This window comes from Macrotis lagotis, chromosome X (assembly GCF_037893015.1).
Source record: "Macrotis lagotis isolate mMagLag1 chromosome X, bilby.v1.9.chrom.fasta, whole genome shotgun sequence".
NCBI classification, from domain to species: Eukaryota; Metazoa; Chordata; class Mammalia; order Peramelemorphia; family Peramelidae; genus Macrotis; species Macrotis lagotis.
In genome coordinates this window covers 185,083,168-185,097,305 of record NC_133666.1, presented here as the reverse complement: position 1 = coordinate 185,097,305, position 14,138 = coordinate 185,083,168, and the positions used below count along the sequence as shown (strand labels likewise).

The following is a 14,138-nucleotide window of genomic DNA, read 5'->3' as shown; positions in this document are numbered from 1 at the left end:
TGACAGCCTGCAGCACTATCTCCCTTTTTGGTTGTCTACCTAAGTTGTCAATGGAACCCCACTTCAGAAGCATTTGAGTAGATAAATGTAACATAAAGCAGCAAAGTGGGACAGCTAAGGTGACTCAATGGCCAGAGCATTGACTCTGGAATTAAGGGAACCTGAGTTCAGCTTGTCTCAGATTAGCTGTGTGACCCTGGGTAATTCACTTAACCCCTATTGCCTCTCAGAAAAAAAAAGCAGTAAAATTAATTATGCAGATGAATGGGGAATGGAAATGAGGTGAATTTTTACAGTACTTTGGGGTAGGGGGTGTGGCATGGTTGTGCTTTAAATCAAGCATTTAGCAGAGTTGACCAGGTTTCTCCTCCTCTTACCTCTCCAGCCACCGTTACATTGTCATGATGATAAAGTATATTTGATAGAGACACAAAAGAGACTAATAAAAACATAAGTAGAATTTGCAAGTGAATTAATTCTTAACTACATTCACAGGCATTACTAAATCTGGCAGAACGACTAGGAGAGGCCAAGCCACGTGGATTAACAAAAGCAGATATTGAACAACTTCCATCTTACAGGTTCAATCCTAACAACCACCAGTCAGAACAGACTTTGTAAGTGTTTATCTGTTGAGTTAAGTCTATATTAAGCATGTATTTTTCTTTTGAGTTTGGGTCATTAGGTTGGGGTTTTTTGGGGGGGAGGTGTTCTTTTGGTCAAGGCAGTGGGGATTAAGTGTCTTGCCCAAGGTCACACAGCTAGGTAATTATTAAGGTCTGAGGTCAGATTTGAATTCAGGTTTTCCTGACTGCACAGCCAGTGCTCTATTCACTGTGCCACCTAGCTGCTTCTGAGTTTCAGTCATTAGGAAACCAAATTTTCTTTTTCATGTATTTCACATTCCATATCTTTAACTTTAAAGGTTTCACAGATAGTAAAAAAAGACTGATAATATATTTCTTTGCTGCAGTACTTGAAGAAGCACCTTTAGGATATTAAAATATGGAGATATATATATTTCTCAATATACCTTGATTAAAATTTTTAAATGAAAATGTTTCAAGATAATTATATATTAATTTCAATTTAAACTTATAATTTAGAAGGAAATGTGACAGGATTTCAAGATAGATATATATCTGGTTATGACAGTTTCTGAGATGTTTAAAGATAAAACAAGTCCAAAAAAACTCTTAATACGCTTTTACTTAGCATTATTCCATTATTTTGTTTTCTCTTTAGGTGTGTAGTATGCATGTGTGATTTTGAGTCAAGGCAGCTACTAAGAGTCTTACCCTGTAACCACGAGTTTCATGCCAAGTGTGTTGACAAATGGCTTAAGGTAAAGTAGAAGTTTCTATAGATAAATTTTAACATGCTTTTATGTTTTCCTCATCATAAATATGATAGATTCCTGAAATTCTTGTGTTGAGATTTGTTTTTATTATGGAGAATACAATGTGATAGAAGTGAAGAGGACATGTTTTGGAAGAGACACATAAGACACATTCCAAAATATTACTACGGCTCAATCCAAGTTAAGAGGAACTGAAAAAGTTCTTCATAAATGGTGGTCATAGAATCTAGTTGGAAGGAATCCCAGAATCTGTCTAGTGCCTAGTACTGAGGCTGTCTCTAACCTGTAGGCTGTTATTGTACAGAATTAAAAATAAAAACTAAGAATGGTTTTTATTTCATATTAAGAACCATATAAAAATAGGTGCAGGACATAATTAACCAATTTCTACCTGTATATGCACAAGGACATTTGGATCACCCCAGCTGTACTTGAAGAATTCCGATGACAAAAACCCATTCCACTTTTGGGTGGATAATTGTTATGAATTTTATTTATATCAAGCCTGAACTTCATTCTTTGTTATTTCCACTCCATTATTTATGAATCTGCTTTCAGGGTCAGTTATCCCCTAGACTTTAATGCCAGTACTATCTTAGTTAGTGTTTGATTTTAGAATGAAAAAGCATACCCTCAAACTAAATATTTAACAAACGATTTTTCTAGTTTCTCTAAATTGGACCCTTTCTTGTCTCCTCCTGATAATACTTCGGAACTGATAACTATAAGTTATCAGTGTATATTGTGATCTTTGACTCACATGAAGTCTGGGAGGAAGATTATATGTGGCTGGTACTTGCTTTGCCTCTGAATGACCAGGAAGATGCACCAAGGGAAGCCAAGGTGCTTGATTTATTGGTGTCAAGGCTAGAGAAAGAAAGCTGAGGCCAGTCAGGTCTCAGCTTTATTTTCTTACTTAGATAAAGCCTCCTTATGTGTAGGTATGAAGGAAGAAGTTGGAAAACACTGGTTCCTGCCACAGGAACCAAAAGAAGTATAATCCCTTTTCCACATATCATCCTTTCAGATAATTGGAAATGGATATATCATTTCCCATCTAGAAGCTTATCTTCTGACTCAGTATCCCCAGCTGTTCACCCACTTCATATGTGGTTTGACTGGGGTAGAGTACAATGCAACGACTTCCTTAATCCTCTTTACTATATCTTTCATAATGCAACATAGTATTTGATTGGCATTTTAGATCATCATTCCTCACTGTTGAGTCATTGAATTTACAGTATGCTAAAATCATTCAGTCATTTATAGATGAACTGCTGTCTTATCTAGCTTACATCTCCACCTTAAACTTGTAAATCATGTTATTTTTTAACTAAAGTATAAGGCTTTTACTTATCCTTATTATAATTCATGTTATGTATGATTCAGACTTTATACTTGTTAAGATACTTCTAAATCTTGACTTCATCTAGCAAACTGACTATCTTAGGTTGCCATGTACAGATGTAATAAGTATATCATCTGTGCCTTTATTTCATTGTAAACAAGCAAAATCCCTAGAGCAGCACCCTTGAAGACTTCGTTATAACTAGACATTTAGCCATTTTCAACCAATTTTTAAGCTACTTATAATCATCATCTAATCTGAATCTGTTCATTTTGTTTAAAGAATCATACTAAATTTGTTGCTTTGTTAAAATCTAGGCCAAATGTGTAGTGTTTTCTGATTTATTAATGTAGTCCTTAAATAGATCTAATTTCTTTGACTCAGGAGTTCCCTTTACAATGCGGATTAAAACCCATCCACACCTGTCCATCTTTAGCTACATATACATTAGCGATCTACTTATTGTGCAGGAAGAATTCCTTACTTTCTCCCAACATCAAGAGGGTATCAATGGAGATTGTTTACCTTTTTATCCTTTGTTCTCAGAATTCTTAAAAAAAGCAAAAACAATTCAAAGGAGTTTGGGTGATTATAGATCTTTCCTAGGAGACTGTTATGTTTTGGATCTTGATGCACTCTTTCAAATGGTATTTGCAAACAGGCCATCTGAAAGAATTCAACATCCCTAGAAGAATCTAGTCTTTGCTTGCAAAGCAATCTTGATTCTGATATATAAATAGGAGATACCTTTTTTGAAAAGGAACCTGTAAAGAAGTGTTTTGTTTTGTTAAACCTGTTTAAGAAAGTAAATAACGTTAGACTGTCATGATCTGTTTTTTGATGAAACTATATTCTCTCTTTTTGCTCAGTTTCTAGAAGTTTTCTAACCATCACTTTGGTAATATGCTCTAGAATTTTTCTAGGATTTAAAGTCAAGTTCACTGATTCTAGTTTGCAAATTCACTATTCTTCAGTTTTTGAAAATTGGAATGATTTTATCCTTTTCAATCTTTCAAAGAATCCTAATACCATACCTTAGAATATGGTTTTTGTGGGCCTCATGACTTGAATTCACTAGCTGCAGTCTTATTAACCCTATTTATATTGAGTATCTTAGATGTGTGCGCGTGTGCGTGTGTTGTGTGTGTGTGTGTGTGTGTGTGTGTGTGTTTGTAGGAAATTTCAAATATATATAAGATTTCCCTTTCTCATGTGAGCAGCATTTTGTAAACCTTAAAAGTGCTATGTAAATATGAGCTGCTTTGTTTTATCCTAAACTGTGATTTCATTGGCATGAAGACATTATCAATGAGGAGATGCCCCCCTCTTTCAATGTAACTGATTTTTTTTTTAAGCCAAATCAAGTGCATTGCTCTTATTTTTCTTGAGCACCAGAAAGAGTTTCTTGGATCTAATAATTCTTTCCATTTGGAATGCATTTTACAAATTTCAGAGTACTTTCACATTCCTTACTCTAAAATCTTCACCAAAAAAATCCTATAAAGTAAACAAAGTAGATGCAGTTATTTCCATTATACGGATGAATAAAGAGACTGGTCTACTAGCTATATAACTAAAGTTAGCACTACCTTTATCTGTTAGAATTCCTAGTCTACATCCAAGTTCAAGTAATGTGCTGTCTCTTCAGATAGTTTTTCTTGATTCTCTTGTTAGCATTTCTACCTACCTCATCAGTTACTGTGGCTATGTATTCTTTTTTTTTTACAAGTATCAGCGTAATCTCCTTTAGGGTAGGAATATTCTTTCCTTTTGTTTTTGCTTCCAATGCCCATCATAGTTATTTAATGCTTATTTAAACAGTGACACTAGAACTAGAGAGTCTAGATTTAATTAATACAGTCTATTGTTTTTTCTGCCATGCCAAACTGCTTTTGGTTCTCAAAAGTGGACTTTGATTTATTATATTTAAAGAGTTTAAACATTCTCTTGTTTTCTTTTTCCTCTTTTATACCTTCTGCCTCTTCATCTTACAATATCAGACATAAATTTATAAAATAGTGTAGGCTTTTGACTTGTTATAGTCACAATAATTTTACCACTGAACAAATTTAAACATAAAAAAATTATTATGACCCCATATTGAAACAGAACCACTTAAAGTGATTTTATATTTCTGCCTAAAAGGAAATGAACTAGAGTCCCATTCTATTCAAACAGTACAGAATAATCAAGTTTGTTATATGTTTTTGTATCTTAAAGAATTATTGAAGCAAGAAAATAAAAATTTAGGGGTTAGAGTTTTGTATCTTCCCAACTCTATATCATTTATATGACCTACTTATTGATTTTGGTAATATAATGTACACATGGATGCATCATAATAATTTAGATTACACAGTGTAACACTGATTCTTTGTGTCCCTTTTTTAAAAAAAAAAAGCAAATTGTGTATATGAATACATGCATACATATATATGGGAGCAGGGATACATCCTGATATATACTCTTATCTAAGAACATTTATATAATTCCTATAATACCAAGTGTTTAATATTTTACAAATATTATTTCTTGTGATCTTCAAACAGACAAACTATCTACACTGCCTCTCAATAAAAAAATTAGTTATATTGCTTTGAAGCCGATAAGTCTTGCTTGGTTATGTTTAAATTGTGATTTATTTGGCTTTGCCTTAGATGAATTAATGGAAAAATTATAAAATATATAGATGAAGGTCAAAATAAACAAAATATGACCTTTAAACCCTGTCATTATTAAAGGAAAGCAAAGAAACTCCTATTTTACATTGACATGGTGAAAATTATACATATATGAAAATTCTTATTGCTTGTAGAAAGTAATTTGAAAGACATGAATTGTATTATGCTTTATATTATATTAAAAATGAGTGTTGCAATGACCAGAATAAAATTTTTGACATGAGCAGATGCAGCATCAGATCTCTGAAAACTGCCCACTCCCTTTCTGCTCTACCTTTTTTTACAAAAATAAACAATGTAGCTATCTCGGTGACTTAGCATTAAATGAATGAGCTTTATTGGAAATTTGGAGGAATTAATGTCAAGATGTTAGAGTGTCTGAGCAGGGACTGTTTGTTGCTAACTTGGAGGGAAAATTGAGGCAACACAGAGTTGTCAGCCAGTGGAGCAGAAAAGGAGTGGTGGGCAACTTTTCAGAAATCTGATGCACACCACTGCATTTGATCCTCTAGACCAGAAAATCTCAAACATTAAGACTGGTTTGATGAAAATGATGGAGAAATATGGAAATTGCTAAATGAAAAATTGAGAATTTCACAGGGTTTACCAGCAGGATAGTTGATCCATTTCTAAGAAGGCAGCATTTAATTCCATCTAAAGTATGAATAAGGCTGGATTGAAGCAGCTCAAAGGAAACCTTAAGTTTACATCCCAGGTGTTCATGTGGACTATTTGTACCTGACCTGTGGTTGAGCATTCTGAATTCATTTGTCTGGTCAGCCATAATTGGATACACTGTGATTTGTCTCTAACATAGTGGTGTCATTTTGATCTTCTAAGATAATGAAGGACATGAACCAATCAGGAATGATTCATGCATAAGTAGTCTTAAGTATTTCAATATAAATATCTTTAGAGTCAAAGTATATTGAAATGCTCATCCCTCAAATTCCTGATCTGTTAGAAAGGCTGCTCTGAAACAAACTGCTAGGATACACACTCCTTAGAATAGGTAACCACAAATTACAACCCAAAGCCAAATGGGTCCTCCTCTATATGTATTAATGCCAAAGAAGCTAAGAATGGTTTTATATTTTTAAATAAATTTTATTGCAGTCTAACTGGATTTGGCCCTCTGTGGATTTCTTCCTTATACCTTCCTCCATGTAACATTGTAGGCAGGGGCAACTATTCAGATGTTTTTTTCTTTGTATTCTAAGGGCTAACATATTGCCAGTTACCTGGTAAGTGTCTAATAAATTTAACCTTATTGGTTACTTGTTTGTCAACATAATTTAGTAATAGCCATGGGGGGGGGTCTTTTTTTATTTTGTAAGGCAAATGGGGTTAAGGGGCTTGCCCCAGGCCACACAGCTAGGTAATTATTAAGTGTCTGAGACCAGATTTGAACTCAGGTACTTCTGACTCCGGGGCCAGTGCTATTCTCTGTGCCACCTAGCCACCCCCGGGATGGTCCTTTTTAAAGATATTTTTGCCCCAAATAATCTCTTCTGTAACTTTTCAAATCCCAATTAAGTTGTGTACCTGTAAATTATATATATGTAGGAATTGTCTTCATTGCTAAGTTTGTAAGTTCCTTAAAATCCATCTATGTTCATCTTTGCTTTGCACCAACCCTTCTAGAACTTTTTTCAAAATACATTATCCATAAACATTTATTGGTTCCCAAAAAAATCTTTTTTCTTTTAATTTTGAATTCCAAATTCTCTCCTTTTAGTCCCTCCCTCATCCATTAAGAAGAAAAGAAATATAATAATCATTATATACATATAAACATTTACTTTAGTGAATAAATTAATATAGTCCATCCATTCAAAGCAAAGTTGGTAGTTTCAAGTGTGTTGTTGATACAACAGAATGACACCAGTTCCATTAATCCATGTGTAAAACCACCCCATGGGTAATTTGACCCATGCAGAAGAGAAAGTTGAAATTAATGGTATATAGATTATGTGATCTAAATATAATTTACAGTTTCCAGATTACCACTAGATGTCACTCTGCCATATTTTACAAAAAAAAAAATTGGCCCTGAGGTATATCCATTTTTGATTCAATACCTAAATTTGTTTAAACCGAGGGTGAGAGATTTACTCTGTAAAAGGTCACTGTCTCAAAGAACAGAGGCCATGAAGAAAGAAAAAGGTAATTTCAGTCAGGCTAGAGTTGTAGGAAATGATTTTATGTTTTTTATAAAATGGAAGCTATAAACACAAAATTCTATTTAGTCAGTAAATTTAAAAAAGAATTCTGGTTCTTATACAATTATGGCTACCAAAGGTAAAGAGAATAAGGACAGTTAAGTGGAAAAATTTCAGGTACTAAAGTGCTCTCATTGTTATTCTGTCCTCCTAGCATTTTACTGACATAAATTCCTACATTAAGAAGCAGTTTGGATTTTTATTTTAAATTTCAAAATGTATTGTTTTATTTTAAGGGTTGTTTTGCCCATTACAATCTGAGAGTTGGGTGTGAGGAAAGTTACTGTTCTGTTTTAGAAATTTATGTTGAAACGTTAAAAAATATAGAATTGCAGCTTCAGAGCAGGAAGGATCCTTAAGAGATCATCTAGCCTAATTTTTTTATGCCTGAAGAAACAATACCAGAATGGTCAAGTGACTTATCTGAAGTCATATGGGTAGTATTTCAGAGTCAGGATTTAGGCACAGGACCAATTGAGCTAATACTAAAAAAAAAACTTTACAAACATGTCATATTCAAAACCTAGATATTATTTATTCTCTGGATCAGGTGGTCTTTTCCATTATATCTTGCTCCCTCATTCAGTTGTATAACTGTCACTCTCAAAGACCTTTTTGATCAAAAGCTAAATGCTGCCTTATATTGTGTTTGATTTTATTCCATCTAAAGGTTATACTTAACCATGTCCATTGTGACAAGCTAAATGCCTAATGTTCCCCAAGTTAATCTAGTAATAATTCACTTTAAATATTTTGCTTTCCAAACTTACAAGTCAACATTATTTTTCTTTGACTTATGGGGGAGAGAACTGAGAGACACATAGGGGTTAAGTGACCTAAAATTCAAACGCATTTTTTTAAATTCTAAGAAAGTTCTTTACTATACTGATTCTCCCATGCTAAATTAGCTCTATTTTGATGATTGGAATACAGAATGGAAGCATCTTTAATATCTTCATTTTAACAATGAGTATCAATAGTGAGAAGAAATGTTTTTCTTCAACTCAATCAAACCTTGTTTTGCCTTTTATCTTTCAGGCAAATCGTACCTGCCCAATTTGTCGAGCTGACGCATCAGAAGTGCATCGTGATTCAGAATGACCAATCTAAGAGCACAAATTAGTTTGGGTGTTCCTCATCACATGTATATATGGACTCGCCATTGAATTTACCTGTGTGGCTTCCAGCCTTCCCTTTACCAAAAAGGTCAATGGACCTTTCTTTGCACTGTGTGATTTAATTAATTATAAAGCTTACATACAATTAGTCATCACAATTATGGGATTGTTATACTAACGGTGTGATTGGAACTCCAAAGACTTTTTCTTTAGCTTAATTTTGTGTGTGCACTAACATTCCCTGGTTTTTGTGTGATCATTCCGAGTGTTGCTGCAAGATTACTGTGGGTGTGATCTTAGCATGTGCTTTTATAAAGAGTGGTAGCTCCAAACAATATAGCAATCTACCTTATATAGAGCCTTCAGAAACTGTGAGTGGAAATGAATGAAATGTATGGTAATATATCCGTGTATGTCTGCAAGGTATGAAAGTATTTGTGTGAGGTGTGGTAGCATAATGTATGTGTGAGATCCTATATACCAGCATGTACTGAGAATGTGTGTAGTGTTCATTATGCTGCAATGTATAATCTCATGTGTTATTTAAACAGTACTAGTACTGTACACTGGTTTCTTTCCTTGTGTTTGCTGTGCACACTGAATGCTATGGGTGCATCAATTATAAGCATTTAATATTCTCTCCCCCAATTCCCTCCCAATATAATTAATGATACAAAGACCATTTTATTCTTCAGGTGACTGTTATACTTTCCCTTTTTTTGGTGGTCTCAACTCTGGCCACTTAGAGAAAAAGTGTACCAGGACCTAATTTTTAGATTCTCTTATTAAAGTGAATTTTAAATGTCAGGCTTGCTGTTTCCTGTTAGAAGGGTGCAATATTCACGTACTCAGTTAGCAATATTAATATGTTCGATCAGTAATTTGAATGTTGATTATGTTCCATCTCCTTAACATTTCCAGTCAGCTTGTTAAATAAAGTACCTATGATTTTTTTTTAATCGTTAGATTTTTACTTGTTAAGATGCTTCAGTAATTTGTTACTAAGGGTATTCTCAATCCCATGCAATCCCACTTCCTGAATATTAGGCATTGTCCTTCATCTGAATTTTAATTTGTGTTAACCAGTTCAAACCTGGATTCCTGGCATATATTCCTTGTCAGTGCAATCAAAATTAAGTTGTATGGAAATGACATTTCTCTCCCTAGAAAGTATTTTAACTAAAAATTCTGATTTCTGAACATAGTCAAACTAGTTCTTTTTTGGAGAATATCATTTCCCATCATGCCCCTTTAAACTTTTGTCATATGGATGAACTCCATGATTCAGAGACCCCAGCTTTTTTTTTCTCTCTGTCAAACCCTGGGGTTCGGGACATGGGTTTTGGGGGGGGGGTTGTTGGGTTTTCTTTTGGGGGGGGTCCTTGCATGAATGAGTAAAGTGTAATACAATCAGTGTCCAGGATGTTAGCAGTATAAAAGAGGATTCCATTCTCAGATTAGAACAAAAAAAAGCTGTGAAAAAGGAGTTAATCTCCCTTCAATTGACCTAAATAATATTATAGTTGCAGATTTGAATAAACTGATTCACTATCCATATCTCAGATTGCTTTAGGCTATTTTTCATTAAAGAATTAGATTGAAAAGTTTTATTTCTTAAATCCCTCTGCTTCTTACCTTGGGTGAACGTTGTCACTTTGGTTGCAAATATCTGAGCAGCACACTTCATTAGCAGTCTCATCCCAGCTTTAAGTTCCTTGTGTCATAACATTGAATGCTTCAGATACCATTCGGCTTCAGTGTCAACTAATTTTTTTCAGATAGTGTTATTGCTAACCACCATGCTGCTTTGCCCTCCCTTGAAAGCTCTACAGACTAATAGCAACGTAAAGTTGAGTAAAATAAGCACAATTCTGTCCATTTTTTCAGACACTGTTGACTCCTAACTAAAAAAGAATTATAAAACTTTTGGGTCTGCCCATATTTGTCAGATCTTAAGAGCACTAAATAAAAATGATTTAAAAATATACAGCATACTATTTTTTAAATTGTTATAGACCCCTTCCCCCAAAATGTGGTAGAGTAGAATTCTTGACAGAACCAACCACAAACCAATTAAATCATGTATAGTTAACCTTTATTTTTTTAAAATAAGGAAATCATGTTTAAAATTGCATATGCCACACATCTTATACATAGACTCTTTTATATAGCTGCAAAAAGACTTTTTATCTGTACAGATCTAACAATAACACGACTACACTCAGTATTCACTTTATTGAAGCATGCAAATAAAGCACTTTTTCTAATTTAGATAAATAATTAACAAGGCACATTGTACTAATATTTAGATAAACTAGTACTTTTTTTTCCTTAAACTTAAGAATTCTTGTCATAATGTCCTTTTTCCACCTAAGTTCTGTGAAGTAGTTGACAGTTTAGGGGCAGTAAGGACTAATTTGGTAAAATACTGAATTTAATTGTTGCACTCTTGTAGCTAATCTGAAATTTAAAAATTATTTGCATGGGACTTTTGGAGATGTGTGCAGATTTATTTCATGTGGTTAGTGTGTATTTAAAGCACACATGCATGTAATGTTCTGAACCAGCTCAGACTAGCTGCATTGATCTTCCCCTGTTGTGGCTGACAAAAGGGGAAGGGAAAGGTTTCATGCTCAGCTATTACTGCCTTTGAATTACTGCACACTTATGTGTCTGACTCCCACCCTACAGTGGTCATTTACAGCACCAGAATCCAATATGATATTTATTTTTCTTGCCTTTACCCTCTTTCCTTCCAAAAAGAAAAAAAAAAGATTGGCTTTACCATCTTAGGTCTGCTGTGTTGTTGCATGAATTGTCAACTCTATTTGATTATTTTTGAAAGAGTAAGGCCTCCAGATATCAAAATCTCATTTTCTTACTGAAAGTTTTTCAAGCAAAATGGGGGAAATGTGTAAGTATGTTTAGGTTTTATATGATCTCTTAACTGTGATTTGTTAAACTCTAAAAATTTAAGCCTATTGTAAATACTTTGGATGGGATCTACCAACTCAATTTCATTTTAGGAAAACATTTTTGATGGCAATATCTTTGGGCCACCATTAAAATTGTTTTTATTTTCTTTTTGGTACATTCAGTTACCTCATTTTGCTGTTTGTTTCAAATTTACTAATGATTATGAAAGCTTAGGAGTTTTTGTTGGAAATCATATTTGTTGAGTCTTTTCCTCATTGTATTCTATTGTATCATTTAATGTAGTTTTAAATGTATTATAAATACCTGTAACCAAATCATTTGAAGGCTTGATAAATTTTTAACAAAATTTGTACATTTTTTATGAAACTTACTAGTAATGCTTTACTAAGTAGTGCAATGAATTTTTATTTTTAATCCCTGTGCCCTATTTTGGAGTTGAGAGGGTTGTTCAGTAATAAATGTATGATGTATACTTAGCATTTTTTGTCATTCTTCCTGGTTTTGCATTTGGGTGTGTAAACAGATTACACTCCGAGCCCCTGATTTTTATTTATGCTTTTATAAATGTTTGGAGAAGGCACAGTATTCTCCTTCACTGAACAGTGAAATACACAACTAGGGGTGTCTCAAAAATCCTAGTGTGGTTCCAAGCCATTAAGGTTTTTCCAAAACAATTAAAACTTTCAGCCACACTATGATCTTAGAGACATCCTGAAGTATGTACTTGTATTAAGAAACAGTACATAAAATAATGGCTAAAAAGCATCACCAAGAAAGTCTTAAAATGTAATTATTAAGTAATAGCCTCGTGCTCGGGGGGGGGGGGGGGGGTATACATATAACAAAGGTACTTCTCAGGCCTCTTTAAAAAACGATAGCCTGGTTTACCACGTTGCTGATCCTTTAAATGTGTGTTCGTGTTTCTGTTTTATAAATGTGCTGCCAAGCAGAGATGGCTCAGGAGAGCTCTCAGGGATATCAGTCACTAATATTTCATCATGTAGAATTGCTGTTCATTCTGATTTTTTTTTCCATTTTGTTCTCTCAGTAACTCAAGGGGAGAACATTAGCTTCTTTTTTTGTCCTCACTTCACATGAAATTCTTTTTTCAAGCTGGTTTCTTGACACCCCTTCCAGCTTCCTTTCTCCAAGAAATACTATTTCTCTTTTTTATCTTTTATCTTCTTGATTATATAAATTGTTTCAGATGATCATCTGAAACCATGTGGAATGAATACGTAAGAAGAGTTGGAGTAAAATAAGTCGAGCTTAATTTTCTCATCCTTTTTGGATGTTCTAGGGGGAAAATGCAACCTGTGTGAATTAATGTCTTTAATAAGTGACTGTCAGACAAGTTAAGTCATGAACTAGATTCCTGAGAGATTCTGCAGAGCACAGATAGACCTTAAATGCTCTGTGTCTGCCTTGGGTCACAACCCAGAGGGCAGAAGGGAATTCTTAACCCCAAGTAAACTCCTGATATCCTAAAATAAAATTGGAAACTGGATCCTTCTTCCTTGTCACTTGGTTTTTCTCCTTCATTTATGAATTTTGTATGATTCCACCTACTTCATTAAACAATGGTTCTGATTTATAAGTCTGCTTCCAAATACTTTTTTTTCAAAACTGTGATTCCTGCTTTGCAACAAAGGATAAAGTTCTTCTAGTTTATTTGGTTTTTTAAATGTGTGTGTGTGTGTGTGTGTGTGTGTTTATAACCTTGTTAACAGACAGATCATGTATTAGTCCCTATGAAAAAAATGAGTTGAAATATTACACTCACAAAATTATATTTTCATAACTAAAAGGGACTTTAGAGCTAATTTAGTCCAAACCCTCATTTTCCAAATGACAGTACTTAGATTTTGAAATATTGTGAATCACCTCATGTCATATAACAAGTAAATTATAGAACCAGAAATTTGAGCCTTGAGCAAGCAGTAAAGTTTTAATTAATATAAAGTTATTTTAGACAGATCTTAAGATTCCAAAGTCCAGTACCATTCTTCAGTAATTATAGTAATGGCTTAAAATGTTTCTAAAATGATTGCCTTCTTTATTAAGCAGTGTTCATTTTAATATACTGCTTTATAGTTCGCAAAACACTTCCCTCAATAACCCTAATAAGAGGTATAAATGTTGTTATTCTTATGTAGAAACTAAAGAGGAAAGATTCATAGGATCCTGGGGAATGAATTCCTATCAGCTCAATCCCACCAGCATCCTTGATCCCATTCTTTTCTACCTGACTGTTGTCCTCAGAACCCCCCACCCCGGGTTGTTAACAAATTATCGTTTCTGTTAGATCTGTACCTTTCCTTTCTATATTCTGTATTTACATAGATTTGTTAGTTCCTCCCAAAAGAGAATAGCCCTGGAGTCAAGAGAACCTGATTTCAAATCTTTTCTCAGACAATAATTACCTAGCTGTGTGACCTTGGGGAGGTCACTTAACCCCATTGCCTTGAAAAA

General features: G+C 33.9%; 1 protein-coding gene across 8 annotated transcripts in view; it reads left to right on the top strand.

Annotated features, from left to right (window-relative positions):
• The window catches only part of RNF38 (ring finger protein 38), a 242,399-nt gene extending 232,711 nt beyond the window's left edge, over positions 1-9,688 (top strand). For all 8 annotated transcript variants that reach the window (XM_074200436.1, XM_074200439.1, XM_074200437.1 and 5 more), the window contains 3 exons: positions 496-617; positions 1,246-1,345; positions 8,650-9,688. In XM_074200436.1, coding sequence (XP_074056537.1) covers positions 496-617; positions 1,246-1,345; positions 8,650-8,712 — 285 coding nt within the window. In that variant the 3' untranslated portion in view covers positions 8,713-9,688. The remainder of the gene's footprint in view (positions 1-495; positions 618-1,245; positions 1,346-8,649) is intronic.
• Positions 9,689-14,138: the final 4,450 nt, after the last annotated feature.